The sequence below is a fragment of the Chlamydotis macqueenii genome, chromosome 21 (genome assembly GCF_036417535.1).
Source record: "Chlamydotis macqueenii isolate bChlMac1 chromosome 21, bChlMac1.mat, whole genome shotgun sequence".
Classification (NCBI taxonomy): domain Eukaryota; kingdom Metazoa; phylum Chordata; class Aves; order Otidiformes; family Otididae; genus Chlamydotis; species Chlamydotis macqueenii.
Window position 1 is genome coordinate 7,339,661 of NC_141576.1, and position 18,474 is coordinate 7,358,134.

Below are 18,474 nucleotides of genomic sequence, written 5' to 3' on the forward strand. Positions count from 1 at the left end.
TTCCTCCATCCACCCTCGCCCCAGCCAAGCGTGACAAGTGCAAGCCAGGTCCTTGGTGCTTTGACCCTTACCAGGGGATTCAGAGTCCCCCTCCTCACCCTGCCAAGGTCAATCCTCCCTTCCCCCAGACCAGTGTGTCCACAGCTGGGATAGCTGGCTGCCCAGGAGAGCAAAATCCCATTCCCCCCAGCACCGTCCCCCACATCCAGCCTCCTCTGCTGATGAAGACAGTCACTATTAACATCTGCAGGATTTTGGGGAGGGGAGGTGGATGCACAGGGGCTCACCACCCAGCTGGGAAAAGGCAAGGCAGGGAAGCAGCAGCTTGCAAAGTGTGGGCTTGTGCCTGCAGAAAATATTATGACAGGGATCTCTTCAGAGTGCGGCTTTGTGCTGAGATTGTGCACAGCCTTGGGAAAGAACAGCCCGCACACACACACACGCACCCCCCCCTGCAGAGCACACACAGCCCAGCCTGCTAAAAGGTGCAGGAGCAACTGGAGAGTAGCCACTGCTTTTCTTACCTTTCCTGGAAGAAGAGAGAGGAGGAGGAAGGAGGAGGAAGGGGATGGGGGGGTTGGAGCAACTTCACCCACTCCTGCCAGCCCCTGCAACCACCCGCAGCTGGGCTCGTGGGGCAGGAAGGGCAGAAGAAATCCCGAAGGCAGCAGGCACAGCTTCAGACTGCTTTTGTCTCTGAAAGACAGGGAGAGACGGAGATAAGGAGAGAGAAAAAAAAGGGAGGGAGAGAGGGAGAGAGAGCAAGCGCCAGGGCTTGGGGTGGGGGGAGCCACACCAGCCACCTCAGCAACCTGTGGCATTCGTCCCCCCAGTCCCTCGCCATCCGACAGGGATGCCGGGGCTGCCAGCACTGTGGGGTGGTCCATGGGGGTCCGGGGTGGGGATGGGGTCTTACCTAACCGCCTGCAGCAACATGTGCCCCTGTGGCGAAGCTCTGCCTGGGAGCTGGGGAGGGTTTCATGCTTCCCAGAGCGAGCACCCAGCTTCCCACTGGCAGCCAGCTGATGAGCGCACCACTTTCCGGAGCTGTTTGGGTGACCATCATTAAGTGGAGCCATTTGTTTTGTCAGGGAGGTAACCATGACAATCACCCTGTACACACACACCGCTGGCTTCTCCGCACCTCCTCTCCTCGCTCCCCTCCTGCCGCAGGGGAAGGGGAGAGGGACAAAGCCCACCCGGGCAGAAAAGATGCCCTTGAGATGGTCAAGTTGGCAGAGAAAGGGGGACGCAAACTCGCCCTACCGATCACCACCACCTGCCCCCCCCGGGGTGAGATTTTCTGCAGCAGCTGCTGGGAGGGGAAGAACCCCCCTTTCTTCCATCACCTTTCACTTCTGTCCCTCCCTTGCTCTTTTAAAAGCATCCTAAAGCCCCCCCAAATCAGGTCTTCCACTCCCCTAGGCCAGATCTCTCCTCTTTCCCCCTTGCTGTTGTCATCCCTGCCCATCCACCCTTTCCTCCCCAGGCACATCCCAAAGACCCTCACAGAGCACCCCCCCAGCCATGGGGCACGCAGGAGCCCCCTCCGCGGCCAAGGGGAGAGATGCTGTTCCTGCAGGATGTGCTTGTGCAGGATATAGTCCCTGCCCCGAGCAGCTTACACTTAAACGCCGGAAAAACCACCTGGAGATGAAAGGGGAAACTGAGGCAGCAGGAAGGGCACTGGCAGGACCACTGTCCCAAAGCAGGGCTGAACACCGAGCCTGGGTCAGAGCACGTAGATGGATAAAGCTCCTCGCCGCTACTTAATTTGGTGATAAAAAAAAAAAAAATACCACCATCTCCCTCGAGAGGAAAAGCTCTCCAACGCAGCAGACAGAGGTTTTTACCCCCGCCTCATCCTACGCAGAGACACAGATCCGCCCACAAATCTGTCTGGTTTGTGTCCCACCACAGACCTGTCCCTGGCTGTAAATCCACCGCTGCCGGCAGACCGAGCCCCTAAACCCACCCACCGGGCTCTGCGCTAAAGCATCTCTCGCCTATAACCTCCACAGCTCCCTCTCCATCTGCGTTCAGGTGAATCCAGAGCATTTTCCTTCTCCCCCTCCTCTCTGAGCATACGGCCACCTCGCAGGAGGACCCAGGTGACCAGATGTCTAGCGTCTCTAATGAACCATCTTGCCGTTTCCCCTTGCTTTAGGGGATACAAGAAACTCTGCAAGCAGACGCCTGGTCAAGAGTTTTTTCCTCCAAGCCCAGCTCCCAGAAGCTGACTTTAGCCCTGGAGCTTGAGAATTTATGGTTCTTGCTAGACAAATAAGTCAGCCCCTGAGAAGCCCACACCCCATGTTGCCAGCACCTGCTAAAATGTTTGCTTACTACGGCTTTTGGCTCCTACAAAGAAAATAACATATGTCAGGAGAAATCCTGGGATTCATACCAGCAAATCTGGTAGCTGCGGCATACTTGTTTATAAAACAGAGCGGGATCCTGCACGGAGGCCGAGGCAGATGTGAGACCTTGGGAGGACAGCGAGAGACTTGTTTGGGGGGAACTGAGCGCCAAAGGTGAGGCTGCAGTGACGAAGGCATCAGCACAACATTCAGTAGGGCTGACACGTGCCAAAGCGGCTCAGAGGGGCCTTCGACCGGCATTCCTTCCTCCTCATCCTCTCCAGATGAAGGAAGTTTCCATGGGATGTTTCCATGCCTAGGAAATGCCACCATCGATAAGGGCCACCTCCTCCCAGGGAGAGGCAGCTGAGAAACCAGATGGGCTGCAGCAGGGGCATAAATGAGAAAAAACTGGGGGGGAGAACAACCTAAAAACCAGAATTTGGGCTCAGCAGAAGTCCCATCTTGTAGCTTGTGGCTTACCCACCCAGGGCCAGATAATAACCGGCGGTAGGCAGCATCTCTAAACATCGAGGCACCGCAGAGGAGTATTTCCCGTCCCGTTTCACGCCTGGGACCAGCCCAGGTGAGTTATGGGACCAGCTCAAGGGCACCCAGCAAGGCAGCAGCCAAGCGCAGGGCGGGCTTTCCCTGCCCGCTCGTTATTCAGCTCCCTCACGCTTCAGCGTTCCACGCGTACGTAACCGCATCCCTCTAATGTCTGCACGCTCCAAACGCAGCCTGTGTCAATGGGCTGGGAGGTTTAGGTATGGAAAAAATAAAAAACAGAACAGGAGAAAAACCAAACCAAACCCCCTGCTAGATGGAGAGCAATGAGCACTTCTCGTTATTGCCGTGCCCTGCTCTGTAAGTAAGGGTGAGCAGTTTTCCTCACCCTGGAATGCTTGGAAAAAACCATACATCACCCTGTTGGTCAATGGTGATGATAAAAAGGGGTAACACAGGGGTAAGCAGGGACCGGCTCCTCCTCCGAGCAGGTACGCGCACGGACAAGGAGCCTCTGACCTGTTTGTTGGGTAAGGACCACAGATATTTCCAACGAAATTTCACGGTGCAGCATCTGCCCACCCAAGATCTCTAGTTCTACCTCAGACAAAGTCCACTGATGGGGGGAATGAAGCATTTATTTAATGTTAAATTAATCTGAATATTTATTTCATGTGTAAAAGAATAAATATTTAATTATTCGATTAATTATTGGATCGAGAGCAGCCCTGAGGAGAGGGACTTGGGAGTGCTGGTGGATGAGAAGCTCAACATGAGCCGGCAATGAGCTCTTGCAGCCCAGAAGGCCAACCGCATCCTGGGCTGCATCAAGAGGAGCGTGGCCAGCAGGTCGAGGGAGGGGATTCTGCCCCTCTACTCTGCCCTGGTGAGACCCCACCTGGAGTACTGTGTCCCGTTCTGGAGACCCCAATATCAGAAGGACATGGACCAGTTGGAGAGGGTCCAGAGGAGGCCACGAAGATGATAAAAGGGCTGGAGCACCTTTCCTGTGAGGCCAGGCTGAGAGAGTTGGGGCTGTTCAGCCTGGAGAAGAGGAGGCTCCGGGGAGACCTGAGAGCGGCCTCCCAGTGCCCAAAGGGGGCTGCAGGAAAGATGGGGAGAGACTGTTCAGTAGGGCCTGTTGTGACAGGACGAGGGGTGATGGTTTTAAAATAGAGGGAGGTAGATTCAGATTGGATATTAGGAAAAAATTTTTACAATGAGAGTTGTAGAACACTGGCCCAGGTTGCCCAGCGAGGCAGTGGATGCCCCATCCCTGGAAACATTCCAGGCCAGGTTGGCCGGGGCTCTGAGCAACCTGGTCTGGTTGGAGATGTCCCTGCTCCTTGCAGGGAGGTCGGACTGGATGGCCTTTGAAGGTCCCTTCCAAGCCAAACCGTTCTGTGATTCTACAACAGCAGAGTCCCCAGCAAAATCAAGGGCCCTGTACAGGTGGCTGAGCACACACTGTAGGAAAACCACTCCCTGCCCCAGAAAAGTTTTTTTTTCACGTACAGAAGAGGCAACACAGAAACACCCGCAACCGCCAGCACAATCACACCGCACCAAAAGTCCCCAGAGCCTTTAAAACCCTGAGAAATCATTGCAGCTCAGGTAGAGGATTAGAAAGCACGGCTGGAAAGGTCTGCATCCAGCCAACGCTGCCTAACGACGGGCAGTTCTCCTTCCCTCGATTTCCCCATCTCTAACACGGGGCTCACCCCAACTGGTTGATTTTACCGGAGGTTTCTCTGCAATAAAACATTACACTGGGAAGCACAAGCATCTCTTTCTGCAGCTGAAGCACCCATCGCCATCCGAGACTCCTGTTTTTCACACGTTCCTTTTTATTTTCACCCTAATTAATTAATTAATGTCTCAGGCTTGCTATCAGCTGCCGGCTCTGTTCCCATTGAAAATCTCCTCGCATTCAGCTCCCTGTGTTCAGCATCCTCCTGGGCGCCGCGCTGAGTTGCCATGGAAAAAAAGCCATGATGTCAGCTCTGCAAATGAAAACTGCCAGACCCCAAAGTTCACGTGTGCGGCTGGGGGGGGGAAGGGTGGTCCCCGGCGTGCAGAGTGACACACGCCTCTCACCAAGAGGAAACCAAATTAGATAGATGCGGGAAAGCATCAGATGACAATACTCAATAATCATGAGTTTTAGCCGGAGAAAATTAAAAAACAAACAAACAAACAAACAAAAACCCTCAGAGGGGTGTTTGAAGAGCGCTAGCGAAGGGCCTTGTCCTGCCTGGGCTAATGCACCAAACTCAGTGGAACTGCACAAGGTGTGGAGAAGATTCCTCGTGCACAGAAAGACGTAACTGCTCCGATGGGAAGTTTCAGGCTGTGGGAGCAAACAAGGTGGCCCTGCGTCTTCATTAAAAGGGAGCGTGAATACCGAGACAAGGAAGTAACCAGCGTCTGGGGAACTTCTGGCTGACGCCTACGGCTTGGCTGGTTTACTAGTCCTGCCGCATATAATAAAAATACAAATTAAGACCGGCCTTGAGGGCTGCTCCTTCCACACAAGGTTCAAGGAAGGACTAACACTGAGCAGGGAATGGCAGCCCAGGGAGGAAATCCCACAGGCTCTTCCCACACGTCTTTCCTTTCTACTTTCCCTTTTTCACGCCTTGAGCTTGAAAGAACAGGTTTGACATTGTGTCTAAGCCAGCTGATGCCCTGCAGCGAGAGACAGGACACAAATTACTTTTCCATGTTCCTGCCGCTTCTACACCTCCGTGAGTCATTCTACAACCTTGTTTTTCACCTACACCTCTGTTCCAGAGACAGAAAGAGCTGCGGCTCCCTCGCAAATGCCACAGCGTCTCTGTGACTCCCCCCGAGCCTCTGCTCCCAAAGGGACTCCATTACACAGGAAACCCAAGCCCCACTCCTGCAACATAGAGGGAGCCAAGCCCCACAGCAGGCAGCAAGGCAAGGCCTGCCCCCAGCCCCACACCATACAGGGGGCCTGGACCCCCAGCTCCACACAGCAAGGCAAGGCCTACCCCCAGACCCACACCATACAGGGGGCCTGGACCCCCAGCCCCACACAGCAAGGCAGGCCCTGAACCCCAGCCCCACACCATACAGGGGGCCTGGACCCCAGCCCCACACAGCAAGGCAAGGCCTACCCCCAGACCCACACCATACAGGGGGCCTGGACCCCCAGCCCCACACAGCAAGGCAGGCCCTGAACCCCAGCCCCACACCATACAGGGGGCCTGAACCCCCAGCCCCACACAGCAAGGCAAGGCCTACCCCCAGCCCCACACCATACAGGGGGCCTGGACCCCCAGCCCCACACAGCAAGGCAAGGCCTGCCCCCAGCCTAACACCATACAGGGCACCAGACCCCACACCAAGGCCAGGCCAAGCCCGACCCCAGCTCCCCACACCCCAGCCCGACCCGGGTTAGTGAGCCCCCCGAGCCGTTTCTGCCCCCCTATTATTATTCACACCCCCCCCACGTTATTATGTCCCCCCCGTTATTACCCCCCCCCGGGTGGGGGCGGCGGAACGCGCCGTTCCCGGAACGCCGCCGCCGCGGCCGCGGTTGCCGCCGGGCCCTGAGGACGGAAGAGGGCGGGCATGGCGGTGACTGCGGGTGGCGCATGCGCCCTTCCCGCGCCCGGCGCCATTGCGGCTGCTGCTGCTACTGCGGCTGCTGCTGCTGAGGGCGAACCCGGCGCCAGCGCCCCCCCGGCCCGGACATGGCCACCGACTCCTGGGCCCTGGCCGTGGACGAGCAGGAGGCGGCGGCCGAGTCGGTGAGTGGGGAGCGGGTGCCCGGCGGGGCGGGGGGCCCCTGGCAGCGGCCCGGGCCTGAGGCGCGGGGACCCCGGGGCTGCGCTGGCGCCGCCGCCACCTCCTCACAAAAATAAAATCAAATAAAATAAAAACAGCGAGTGCCGGAAAACCCGTTTTGTCCCCGTTTTCCTTTCTGGAGGAGCAGAGGCGCAGGGAGGCCCTTGTCCTTCCCCGTCGCGGCGGGGCCCTGCCGGCAGCGCTGCCTCGCATCCCTGGGCCTGGGGTCTGCCTTTAGGAGAAAAAAAAAACCCCTTTCTTCCTTTTTAAATAATTATTTTACTTTTTCTTTCATATTTTGAGTGTCAAAAGAGCAGGGAGGCCGCTGTCCTTCCCCCTCACCCTCCATCCAAACACAGCCCTGTCAGCAGCACCACTTCAGAGGTGGTCACCGAGCCTGCAGTCTTCATCCAGAGGCCAAACAAATCCCTTTTTTTCTCTCTCTTTTTTTTTTGTTTTTTGGTGACAAGATCTAAATGTGTTTGAGGCGTTGGATTTTTAATTTTTCTGAGCTGCTCAAATGCTGCTTTGTAGCTCAGAGACCATTAGTTCAGCCCCTGGACAACCCTCAGGCCTCCTCTCCCCGTCACATTTTTGGGGGTAAACCCAACCCTTGGCGAGAGAGACTCATCCTGGGGCACCTTGTGTGGGCCAGGGCTGCCCTTGGCACGAGATTTCATCCTGGAATGTAAATTTTCCCCCATTTGCCATCGGCAGAGCTATGAGGGAGCAGGGACGCAGCGACAGAAAACAAACCCCTTCTCCGTGTCATTGTTACAACTTAGAAAAAGTTGTATTTGTCTTAAAACTCTTGAAATGGAGTTCATCTCGCTAACTTCATCTCGCTTGTCCTCAAGTACGAGTTTTCGCTGTGCAAGGGTTTAAGCCAGCAGTAAATCTGGAAGCGCTGATGAAAGCTGGGGTTTTCCTGGCCAGTAGTAAAACGTGGGTACGGTAGCCTTTGAACGACTCTGATTTTGTGTTTTTCCTCGCTTGTAGTTGAGCAATTTACACCTGAAGGAGGAAAAAACCAAACCAGATGCCAACGGTGAGTTGCGGGTGCTAAAATAGCCTTAGAAAGGGCGTGATGTTTCTCCGTTGGGTTTGGAGCGCTGCTGCCAAAGTAAATTCCTGATTAGTTGAGAAATTCCGGAAAAGGGAAACATAAAGCTAAGACTAAACAGCAGCGTAAACTAAATATCTGGCTCACGCGCTGTTTTGCTGGGCTAACTTTTTAAAGTCATGTTTTGCTGTATTCAGGGAGCTGTGCAGGTAGAATCTGTTGGTGTGGTTGATAAACTTTAATTTGGCCCCACGGCGCGAGCCGTAACTTGGGTTTCTTCTGCGCACCGATAGAGCAGGGCTCTTGTCGGCAACATGGGCTGTTTGGTAGCTTTTCCCACAATGTTCAAAGCCCAAAACTCTGGGGGTGTGGGCTGCCTGACCTCACATCTGCCCCAAACCTGTCTGTTTTCCTGTAGGTGCTGTCGTCAAGGCAGATGACAACATCGAGAAGGCAGAGGATGAGGAGAAGGGTAAGTGTCCTCTTGAAAAACGGTTTGGCAAGGAATGTTAACAAATTAATTTTGTGTAAGTCTGCCTTATGTCTCGGGATGGGTGATCTTGTATCCTGCCCCAAGGACTTAACTGTAAGACGTGTCCTTCCTCCATAATACTTTTAAAGCCACTGGGTGCTGTAATAACTTGGGAGACTCCTGGATTAGAGTGGAGAGAAATAAGGGGATAGCAGTGTCCTCAAAGGCAGCACTGGATGCAGGAGTGGTTGGATAACCTGGAGCTGGAATTGCTGTAGCAAGCAACACGTTGCGTTTATGAAACGGCTGTTAAGAGCTGGGTGAGAGCTCTAAAGCCTTCAGAAGGTGGCTTTGGAAAACAGATTTATTAGCAAAACCCCAAAGTGCAGCAGTTTAACTGTCCATTCTGATCTCGCTTATCCTCAGCATTTGCTGCGTTTCAGCCCTGGAATCTTCCAAAGTATCATTTGTTCTCAAACTTTCCTTAAGAAGAAGAAGAAACACCTAAAACCATTCTGTGATTCTATGAAAAGGTGTCTGCCCACTTGTCAGACAGTAGGGAGGCTTTAAGAGGCTTTTAGCCCTGTCCCACCTTCCAGTTGGATGCTAAACTAAAATATCGTAAATAATCACAGTTCTGAACCTGTTAAGGTCGCCCTTACAACGGTGCTTGCTTTGGTTTGTCTTTCTGGATATTAACTGTGACTCTCTGGGATGTCCTGACAAGTGTTTAATTCGGGAAGTTTGGGCTCTTTTATGACATTGCTCTGTAACAGAGAATTCCAGTATTTGCCTGCACCTTGTCCTTTTTAGGTGGCTCAGAAATGCAGCGTTTCAGCGGGAGCGATGCCTGAAATGGGCTATGAATTTTTTTTTTTTTTTTTTACCTCTTTCAACAGAGGACAGAGCTGCCCAGTCCTTGCTAAACAAGCTGATCCGCAGTAACTTGGTGGACACAACAAACCAGGTGGAGGTGCTGCAGAGGGATCCCACGTCACCTCTCTACTCCGTGAAGTCCTTTGAGGAACTGCGACTGTAAGTCCTGTTAGATTTCTTGGCTGCATAGGAGATACTGCTTAAAATTTTAAGTCCTGGTCGGTGTAGAGCTGCCGTTGCTTTCTGTAATCGGCTCCAGCAACGCTATTCTGAATTTTAATGTGTGTTTTTTGGTCTTCAAATGCACAGTGGAGCTGGATGAGGTGAGCAGAGGAGGGAGGGCTCTCCTTCCACCTCGAGTCACTGGGGTGACCTGAACTGCAAAGTGAGACCTTCTCTGTGTCGGAGGTGGCGTCATTTCACCACCGGTTCTCCAGCAGCCGCAGGGAGGCTCGGAGCAGGTGTTCCAGCAGCACGGCAGTGTTTTGGAAAACACGAGATTTGTTTTAGTGGCAGAAGTAATGAACACAGCCGTCTTCTGTTGCTGTTCTCTGTTGGTTATTGTGAAGGGCCAGCAGCAGCAGTGAATAACACAAAGGGAAAGCTTATCTTTTCCCTGCCAGTGGTACTGGATTTACCTACTGGAGAGACTACTAGCGATAGTGTTTCCTGACCCCTGCTATTGAATACCTTTACCAGTGCAGCTTTCAAGTGATGACAGCTGTATTTAAGGCATGATAGATATTTTTTTAATGTGCTAAAGAAGCCGTCCTGTTGGGATTATTTTTGGTTATATTGATGGCCTCCATTTTGTTGCTCTTTTGCAAGCTCCCTGGGGAAATCCGAGCCGATGAGACTTCTCACCGTGAAATGTCAGGATGTCGTTTCACTTTGTTAATGTTAGTGGTTGAATGTCTACAAAAAAAAGCCGAGGTCCTGTAGTGCCTGTTAGACTAATTCCTCTTTCAATAGCCAAACAATCCAAGGGAGTTAATGAAGGGGGCAGCCAGACTAATTGAGTCTTCATCTTGTTATGACTTGTTGTATCCTTGGCAACTGTTGCAGAGTTGGGCTTTGTACGTCCTTGCTTCTGAGCAGCACAAGGTTACTTTTTCAAAGAGCTTTTGTTCCAGCCGTCGTCTGAAAGTAATACAGGATTTTTAAAAAGCATGTTGTGCCTATTAGGAAGTTCTTCACCGCGGGGAATGGCGAGTAGGAAACCTGTAACCTGTGCTGAAAGGAAAGCCCTTACCTCTGAGCACCACTAACAGCACTGCAGTGAGCTGTCGGAGGTCATCGGCAAAGAGGTCACCAGCACCATAACCTGAGTTTAGGTTGTTCTTGGATCTCCTCGTCTACACAAGTGTCTGCTGAGACTAGAAAGCTCCCTTGAGAAAAAGCAAGTGATGAGATGAGCATTTGAGGACGCGCTTTGTTTTGAGTGCTGGGTTATCACCACGGATCACTAGGTGTGGTCACGGTGAACTGAGCCTACCAGTCGGTTTTGTACGCTAAGCCAGGATCGCGCTGGTGTCAGTATGTCTTACAGAATCCATCATGACTTCCTGTAGTCCTTGCAATGATTTGATGACGTTACATTTCATCCTGTTCCTCATACTGAGGTCACTTTGTCCCGTATTTGAGTCTTCAAGAGTGATAATTTTGGCGCCGCGATTAGGCACGGCTGAGGAAAATGGATTGGCCTAAAGGACGGGATTAATGCTCTCTGCTCTGCGATTCCCGGGATTGTCTGAAAAGCTGCTTTAGAACAAGAAGCCCAGAGCTAGCCGTAGAGCTGTGACACATGGGTTTCCATGTAGCTGTGAAAGGCAGGCATGCAGGCTGACTTAGTAAATCAAGGATTTTCTGCAAAAGCTTCCTTTCCAGACTTTCTGCTCTCGCTTGTAGCTTCCAGGCACTGATGTAGTCACTTTCCAGGCACGTTGTAGTCACCGGTGCGATTATAGCAGGTACACAGAAAGGGGCAGCTCTAGATCCGGCTGCAAGGTTTTATTCTCACCTTTTTGTACACAAATGAAAACCAAATGTAATTCAATAGGTCACGGTATAAAAACTCCTCTGTTTTCAGGAAACCACAGCTCCTGCAAGGAGTCTATGCCATGGGCTTCAACAGACCATCTAAGATACAAGAGAATGCCCTGCCCATGATGCTCGCTGAACCGTATGTACACGTACTTTCTACTCCCAGTACAGGAAGGATTTGAAAGATTTACTGTCCCATTGCTGAGCTTTGGAGGGGAGGATGGTGATGGGGGAGCTGTCTGGGCTGTGGTGAAAAGGTTCCCGTGCCATGGCCTTTCTGTGATCATAAACTACGTGACAGCAGCCCTGGATTTGTCCTTTTTCTACAGCTGGTACTGAATGCGCAGTGCCGCAGTGTCCGGCCAAGGTCAGTCTGATTTTCCTGGTCAGTGTAGGGGAGAAATAATAAGGCTGCTGTGGAACATGGCTCCAGAAATCCTGGGTGGGTGGGAGTAGTTGAGATGCTGCGTTGCCTGTCTGGTTGGTTTTCCTCTCTGCACCCCTGAGCTGAAATGTGTGAAGTGTTAAAACACTAGAGGAAGATGTTCAACATGGAAAAAGCACTGCCAGATAATCACAGTTTTCCTTCCAAATCTCCATAATCAAGAGCTGCTGAAAGAGAGAGTTGGTAGAGGGCAGAAACAAACTTCTACCCTGTGGAGAGTAGCTGGTTGAGCTAGGCGCCAGACCAGAGCGGTGATAAATCTAAAAGGTATTACAATGCCACTTGCTGCGTTTTCTTTATCGCTCAACCCCGTGAGTACGTTGTCCGGGTGGTTCACCCGGTTGAGCGCGTGTCTGCTGTCTGTTCTGCAGCCCACAGAACTTGATCGCACAGTCTCAGTCCGGTACTGGCAAGACGGCTGCCTTTGTCCTGGCCATGCTCAGTCGGGTTGAACCTGGCAACAAGTATCCACAGGTAAAGTTTCTGGGATGTGATTGTTTTGGGGGGGTTTCGTGGTGTTTCGTGGTGGTGCAGTGCCACCTAGTGAAGAGGTTGGGCTTCTGTTGAGACCTTCGATTGTAAATTCATAGCTCGATGAACCCACCTCTGTGATGCTGTTTCTGTAAAGTGCTTAGCAGGGGCTGGTGATATGGGGATCTGTCAAAATGCCGTTTGTGCAAAAGATGTGGATTTTGCTCACAACTTGTTCCTGTGAGTGCCCCCCTTGCATCACTCAGGTTGCCATTGCTCTGGGAGGAGTTAAACTGAGGGGGTATCATTCTAGGAGAAATTAAATCAGAGAAATATTACAGGCTGAAGGGGGTTAAGTAAGTGGAATTTGAGATGGAAGAGAAGATATCTGTGACAACAGAGCAGGGAACACCTGGAAAGGGGCTTTTTTTTAACCAAATTTCCTTATGAGATAGTTGAGCAGTGTTACAAAGGCTAAAATTTTCCTTAAAAGATGTCGGTTTTATCTCTTAGTGTAACTGTGTTAGGTTCCTGTCACTGCTGTCTGTATGTGTCCTCTCTCAAGCCTGAGGAGCAGAACTGAACGCAGAAAGCCAGTAGCTAGGCGGCCGCATCCTGTCAACTCCTTCCTCTAGTTCCAGGGTGCAGAACTGATGAGCTTTCAGAAACTGTTCAGCTTCAGGCAAACATCAATGATAAGGATTTTTAAAAGCAAGTGTGATAGTGTTGCCCAGGACATTGGTCATCTCAGACGCATTATCCTTCTGTCCCTCCAGTGTTTGTGCCTTTCCCCAACGTACGAGCTGGCCCTTCAAACAGGGAAAGTGATTGAACAGATGGGAAAGTTTTATCCGGAGCTGAAGCTTGCGTATGCTGTCAGAGGCAATAAATGTGAGTAAGGTGGAACGCTACCAACAGACCGTAGATGTGAAAATTATGTTCCTTGGGTGCAGTACGGTAAACGAGCCATAGAGCAGTCAGATGGTGAAACAGGTTTGTTCAGAGAGGGGCAGAGCATTTCACTCTCTGCCCAGCCATCTAACTAAAGCCTTCCTCTCTGTCTCGGCAGTGGAGCGAGGTCAGAAGATCTCTGAGCAGATTGTCATCGGCACACCCGGCACTGTGCTGGACTGGTGTTCCAAACTGAAATTCATAGATCCCAAGAAAATCAAGGTGTTCGTCTTGGATGAGGCTGACGTGATGATTGCAACCCAGGGCCATCAGGACCAGAGCATCCGCATTCAGAGGTAAGGACTTGGCGTACGTTGCCCGAGGTGATTTTTATTCCTTTCCATTTTAGCTGTTTTGTAACACAGGGACAGCAGGGCTGGATTCTTGACTGGTGTCTTCACCGATAAAGCAACAAGATTAAAATGATATATTTAGCTCTAATCCAGATGGTGAATAGAGGCAGAATGTCAGGGGATGACAAGCAGTTTCATTTTCTTAGAGAATAAAAAGCCTGTCCCTGGAGCAGGGTTTATTCATTTTTAAGAATGCCAGTCTGGATGCCACTGGTCCGTGGGGGAACAATCAGCATGAGTCTTTCCAGCCACTGAAATAACTGGTTCTGAGGCTGTTGTTCTGCTTTGCCCGCAGCATTAATCCCATCAGGATATCGGGGGGGCGGCAGCGTTGCGTGGGAACCCTGCCCGTTTTGCTCTCTCTTGCAGAATGCTCCCCAGGGACTGCCAGATGCTTCTGTTTTCAGCCACTTTTGAGGATTCTGTGTGGAAGTTTGCTCAAAAAGTTGTTCCTGACCCGAACATTATCAAACTGAAGCGAGAGGAGGAGACACTGGACACTATTAAGCAGTATTACGTTCTGTGCAATAACAGAGATGAGAAGTTCCAGGCTCTCTGTAATATCTACGGCGCTATCACCATTGCCCAGGCCATGATCTTCTGCCATGTGAGTCCTTTTGGGAAACATCAGTCCCAACGACCCCGTTCCTGTCTGTTAGTGCTAAAAACCTGGCCAGGCACCTTTTCAGAGAGAAACCGAGAACACAAATTGCCCTTTTCTTCAGCTCTTCTGGCTCCCTCTTTGAGTGAACTAGCACTAGCTAGTTTCTTTCTCTGCGTTTCCTATCCAGGAAAGCCTAACAGTCATTTATATTCTTGAAGTCCTCTGAAGCAAAGATTAATGCACAGTTTTCCAAACCAACGTATTATTCAGCATTACTGAAAAAAACCCAAAACGCTGAAGTTGGAAAATGGGTAAAAACAGGGCAGAATGAGGGATGGAGAAGTCTTGTCGTTCTGCAGCCAATATGTAGCTGTTCCTGGGACTCCATTTCCCTCGGGTAATTGATGATGTACCTCTAGGGTCTCCTTGTGAGACTGAGATTTTTTTTTTTTTTTTTTTTTTTTCTTCCTGGAAGCCACCATAAGTCTTAGGAAAACAACAGAGCTGACAGCACCAGAACAGCCACGTAAAGCTAGCTCAGACAAGATAAAACCGGTGTTTGGCGTGTGCTGCAGCAGTCTGCTCTTATGCTGTCTCGAGATGCAGTAATATCAGACATAATTCCCAACAATTGGAAACTGTTTAAATCAAGACTGCGTAGAGCCTCTGTTGGATTTCACAACTACATTCAGCTCAAACCCTGACATTTTCCAAGCTGAGTAGTTTTGTTTTCTTGACAATGCTCCTGAGTTTTTAGTGTACACATGCAAGCCTCCTTCATAGTTAAAGCTGAGAAGCAGAGCACACAGGAAAAAAACGTGTGCATTTCTTAAACAAATGTTCCTGTGGTGGCAGATGCACGCTTTCCTAGTTCTGATACGACAGCTGGGAGCACAGTTTGTAATGAGGAGGGCACAGCGCTTAGGAACTGTTTCCTTTCAAGATACAAAAACTGAGCTTCCAGTCGACCCCAGAGAGGTTTGTTCTCGCTTTACAGCATTAAAGCTTCCTCCCAAAGATGGGCCTGGCTTTGTGTTTCAGACTCGGAAAACGGCTGGCTGGCTGGCGGCAGAGCTGTCCAAGGAAGGCCATCAGGTGGCATTGCTCAGCGGGGAAATGATGGTGGAACAGAGAGCCGCGGTGATAGAGCGTTTCCGAGAGGGCAAAGAGAAGGTGCTGGTGACCACAAACGTCTGTGCCAGAGGTAGGGCATGGCAGAGCTGGGCAGGCAGGGGCAGAGGCAGTTCCTAAGAGAGTATACTGCGCGCTGGTTTGCAGAATTCATATCCTCAAGCATTCCAGTCTGGAGAGACTAGGGTCCTTAAAGTCATTCCTGGACTTTTTGGGCAGCTGGTTATTGTCTGTGTGGATAAAGATGCCTGTGGGCAAACACAGGATTCCTTGCAGCCTTTCTGCTGCTTGAGATGAAAAAGACCATCCTGTGAGAATTTTATGCTTCTGGCGCCAAGCCTGGCTTGTACTGCTGACCCTCGGTGTTTAAAATAAACACGTTCCAAAATACGGAAATCTGAAAAGTGCTGAACTCCAGCAGGAATTTGTGTTGCAATTTGACATCCTAGAACAGTTAAGACAACATAGTACTTGGAAAAAAAAAACGAGACCTTTACAGCTTCGGAGGGGAGGAGAGAGTTCCCAAACTGTGTAAGTGCTGGTTAAAGCTGAGCAGCTCCAGCTGCGTTTCCATTTGCTATTTCTGTGGGATTCTCTGGTGCAACAGCTAGATAGTTTTTATTTCAAAGTACCCCGGAAAGATCTTGTGGGAAAGAGCCATTTCCGAGTTTGAGACTGGCTTTTAACTCCTCAATTAACGTGGAGGCAGCCACATGGCAGCTCTCTGAAATTCTGCCGTTGGGTAACCTGGATATGGTGACCCAACTGCACACAGAGGAGGCTGTTCCTGCTGCGAAATGGTTTAAATGCGGTTGTGTAACCTGATGCTTTCTTTTTATCAGGGATCGATGTAGAGCAGGTCTCCGTTGTCATCAATTTTGACCTTCCTGTGGATAAAGATGGAAATCCAGACAACGAGACGTATCTGCACCGGATTGGACGTACCGGTCGCTTTGGCAAGCGAGGGCTGGCGGTTAACATGGTGGACAGCAAGCACAGCATGAATATTCTCAACAGAATCCAGGAACATTTCAGTACGTACTCTCAGACTTTCTCTAAACCGAGATGTTATTTCTGTGGAATTTTGACTGGCTGCATACTGAGCAGATCTAGGGGATATTTGTCAAGCCTTAGCTGACGCAGAAGAGCCCATCAGCTGCGTTTTGTGTGGTGTCACTTAGGATTGTGAACTGCTACATCTGATAGGAGCAGAAATAAGTCGTCTGCTGGCTACCTGGATGGTCCTTAAAATTGATTTTCCAGAGACTGTAACACAAATATCCTGATGAGCCTTTGATAAAACAAAAAAGTTTTATGTTGTAGATTTAAAACCTGACTGAACATTTCATAGATAAACCTGAACTCCTCCAGACCAGCTAAAGAAAGCAGCTTTCCCTTCTCAGCTCTTTGTTAAAAAAATCTGACTTCCTTCTTGTCTTTCCCAGGCAAAAAGATATGCAAATTGGATACTGACGACCTGGATGAAATTGAGAAGATAACTAACTGAAGTACAGCTGCTGGAACTGGTGTGTACCCTGCTGTGGAAGCTCTCCCACTACAATTGGATCAGCGTTCAGATTGGCACGCCTCTCAGCTCGTCCCGAAAAGGACTCCTTAAGATATGAGTACACAAAAATTACCTCATTTTAAAAATTGCAGTTGGACTTCAAATCGTGCAACTTTGGGGAGGAAGAGGAAATGTTTACAGAAGCTTTTAACATTTCTTAGTTTAGCCTTACGATGGGAAGATCTTTTCAATTCTAAGAAATACACTTGCCAAAAAATGGGCAATATGTAATTATCTAAAACAAATTTAAAAAAAAAAGCTTTATTGCCTTTAATCAGAATGAAGTTCAGCATTAACCTGATCAGTTAAAATTCAACAGCCGAATAGATAATGGCCATGAGTAAAGAAAAAACCGCAAAAAAAAAAAAAAAAACCAAACAAGGCAGCTGGTTTTTGGCTAAATACTCAACTTGTACAAAATAGGATGTCATTCTCTGGCGCTCCCCTGAGCTCTTTAAGACTCATGTCTGGCTTCCTGATGGATTTTCCCTGCTTTACCTTCCGTAAATTGTCCTCCAGTAGCTCATACTCGCAGACACAGGTGCTGTGTTGCTTTTGCTGGGCAGTATTTTCTTTTCATTTGTTAGAACGGCCGCTATACGTAAAGCGGTGCCGTGGTGACAGTGCTTAAGTACGTACTCTAGAAGTTCATCTGAAGCGCTTAACCTCGCCGAGGTGTGGGTGGGGTGGGAGGGAGGGGCAGTATGAAGGGAACTGTACTAATTAATTTTCTTGAGTAAATTCACCTCCGTAAAATGCTAATGTCCGCTGGAGGAGGGGTCGGCCGCCTTTAGGCAGGTGGTGCCAGTTCTAAGCTGCTGCTGTGAAGCTCCGTGTGAGTAACGTAGAGAACTGCTGGGCTTCACCGACCAGGAACAGAACCAGGAATAAAAGAAAAAAAAAAAAAAAAATCATGATAGCTTGTATTGACCAAAAAAAATTACCTTTTGAACACCAAATTTACCTGTTGCAGTATGTTTCACTACCAGAGTTTTGAGTTAAATTGCTCAGCCAAATTGCAGACGGGAAGCGCTCCACTTTCATTGTGCTCGTAGTGCAAAACAGGTCACCAGTCCCTCGCCCCAGGGTGATCCTCGCTGGAGAAGGAATGATTTGCAGCTTCTGCACTCGGGCTTTTAGTTTGGTTGGGACCATTCTCGTGCGCACAACTGAAAGCCGGTGGGTTGTTCCCCCAGCCCAGTTTCCAGGAGAAGGAGGCTCCTGAATTAGAACACAGGGTGCACAGCTCTTTTTTGGGGAAGATGGGACGTGCGTGAGCTACTCGGTGCAGGAATCACTTCAAAACAAATGTATAAATTGTAAATTTAACTAGGGATTTTCTTTGCAATTTTGGCCATCATATTCTGTTCAAAGACAGGAACATGGATCCTTTTACCAAGTAAAAAACGGCTCATTTAAAATGTACCTAAAATTTTAGGAAATCGTGCACCCTTTTATCAATTTGTATAAAGGCTTTAATGAAAAAAAAAAACTGTTAAAAATCAAGCTTTTTGTATTCTGGGGTGTATCTATTTTTATTCTGTTGGAAACCTATTTAAAGTGGCAGGTGAGTGAGTGCTTGCGTGTCGAGTGGAAGACTTGTTTCAATCACCTTCTTTAGTAGTACAGCTGAGTGACCTCGTGACAGCAGAGTATTGGGTTGAACTGTCACGAAAGCTGCTGCTGGTCCTGTGTGCTCTTTCTAATGTACTTTTAATTGGAATAAAGAACATGTACTGAACGATGCCTCTGCTAAGTTCTTGCTCGAATACTAATTGTGGTTTAAAAGCCTTAGCTAAGGGTGTTCCAAGCCAG

General features: G+C 49.9%; 1 protein-coding gene across 2 annotated transcripts; it reads left to right on the forward strand.

Moving 5' to 3' along the window:
- The first annotated feature begins 6,496 nt into the window (after window positions 1-6,496).
- Window positions 6,497-18,400, forward strand: LOC104480772 (ATP-dependent RNA helicase DDX19B). 2 transcript variants are annotated; one of them, XM_086764382.1, is made up of 12 exons: window positions 6,497-6,646; window positions 7,683-7,731; window positions 8,165-8,218; window positions 9,118-9,253; window positions 11,184-11,276; window positions 11,954-12,056; window positions 12,830-12,944; window positions 13,123-13,300; window positions 13,727-13,964; window positions 15,003-15,165; window positions 15,935-16,126; window positions 16,538-18,400. In XM_086764382.1, exons 1-12 carry the CDS (start codon window positions 6,590-6,592, stop codon window positions 16,597-16,599), a joined length of 1,440 nt encoding a protein of 479 aa, XP_086620508.1. In that variant the 5' UTR covers window positions 6,497-6,589; the 3' UTR covers window positions 16,600-18,400. The 2 variants fall into 2 exon arrangements, with proteins under 2 accessions (XP_086620508.1, XP_086620509.1); XM_086764383.1 differs by lacking the exons at window positions 6,497-6,646; window positions 7,683-7,731; window positions 8,165-8,218; window positions 9,118-9,253; window positions 11,184-11,276 and adding an exon at window positions 11,745-11,849.
- The last annotated feature ends 74 nt before the right edge of the window (window positions 18,401-18,474 follow it).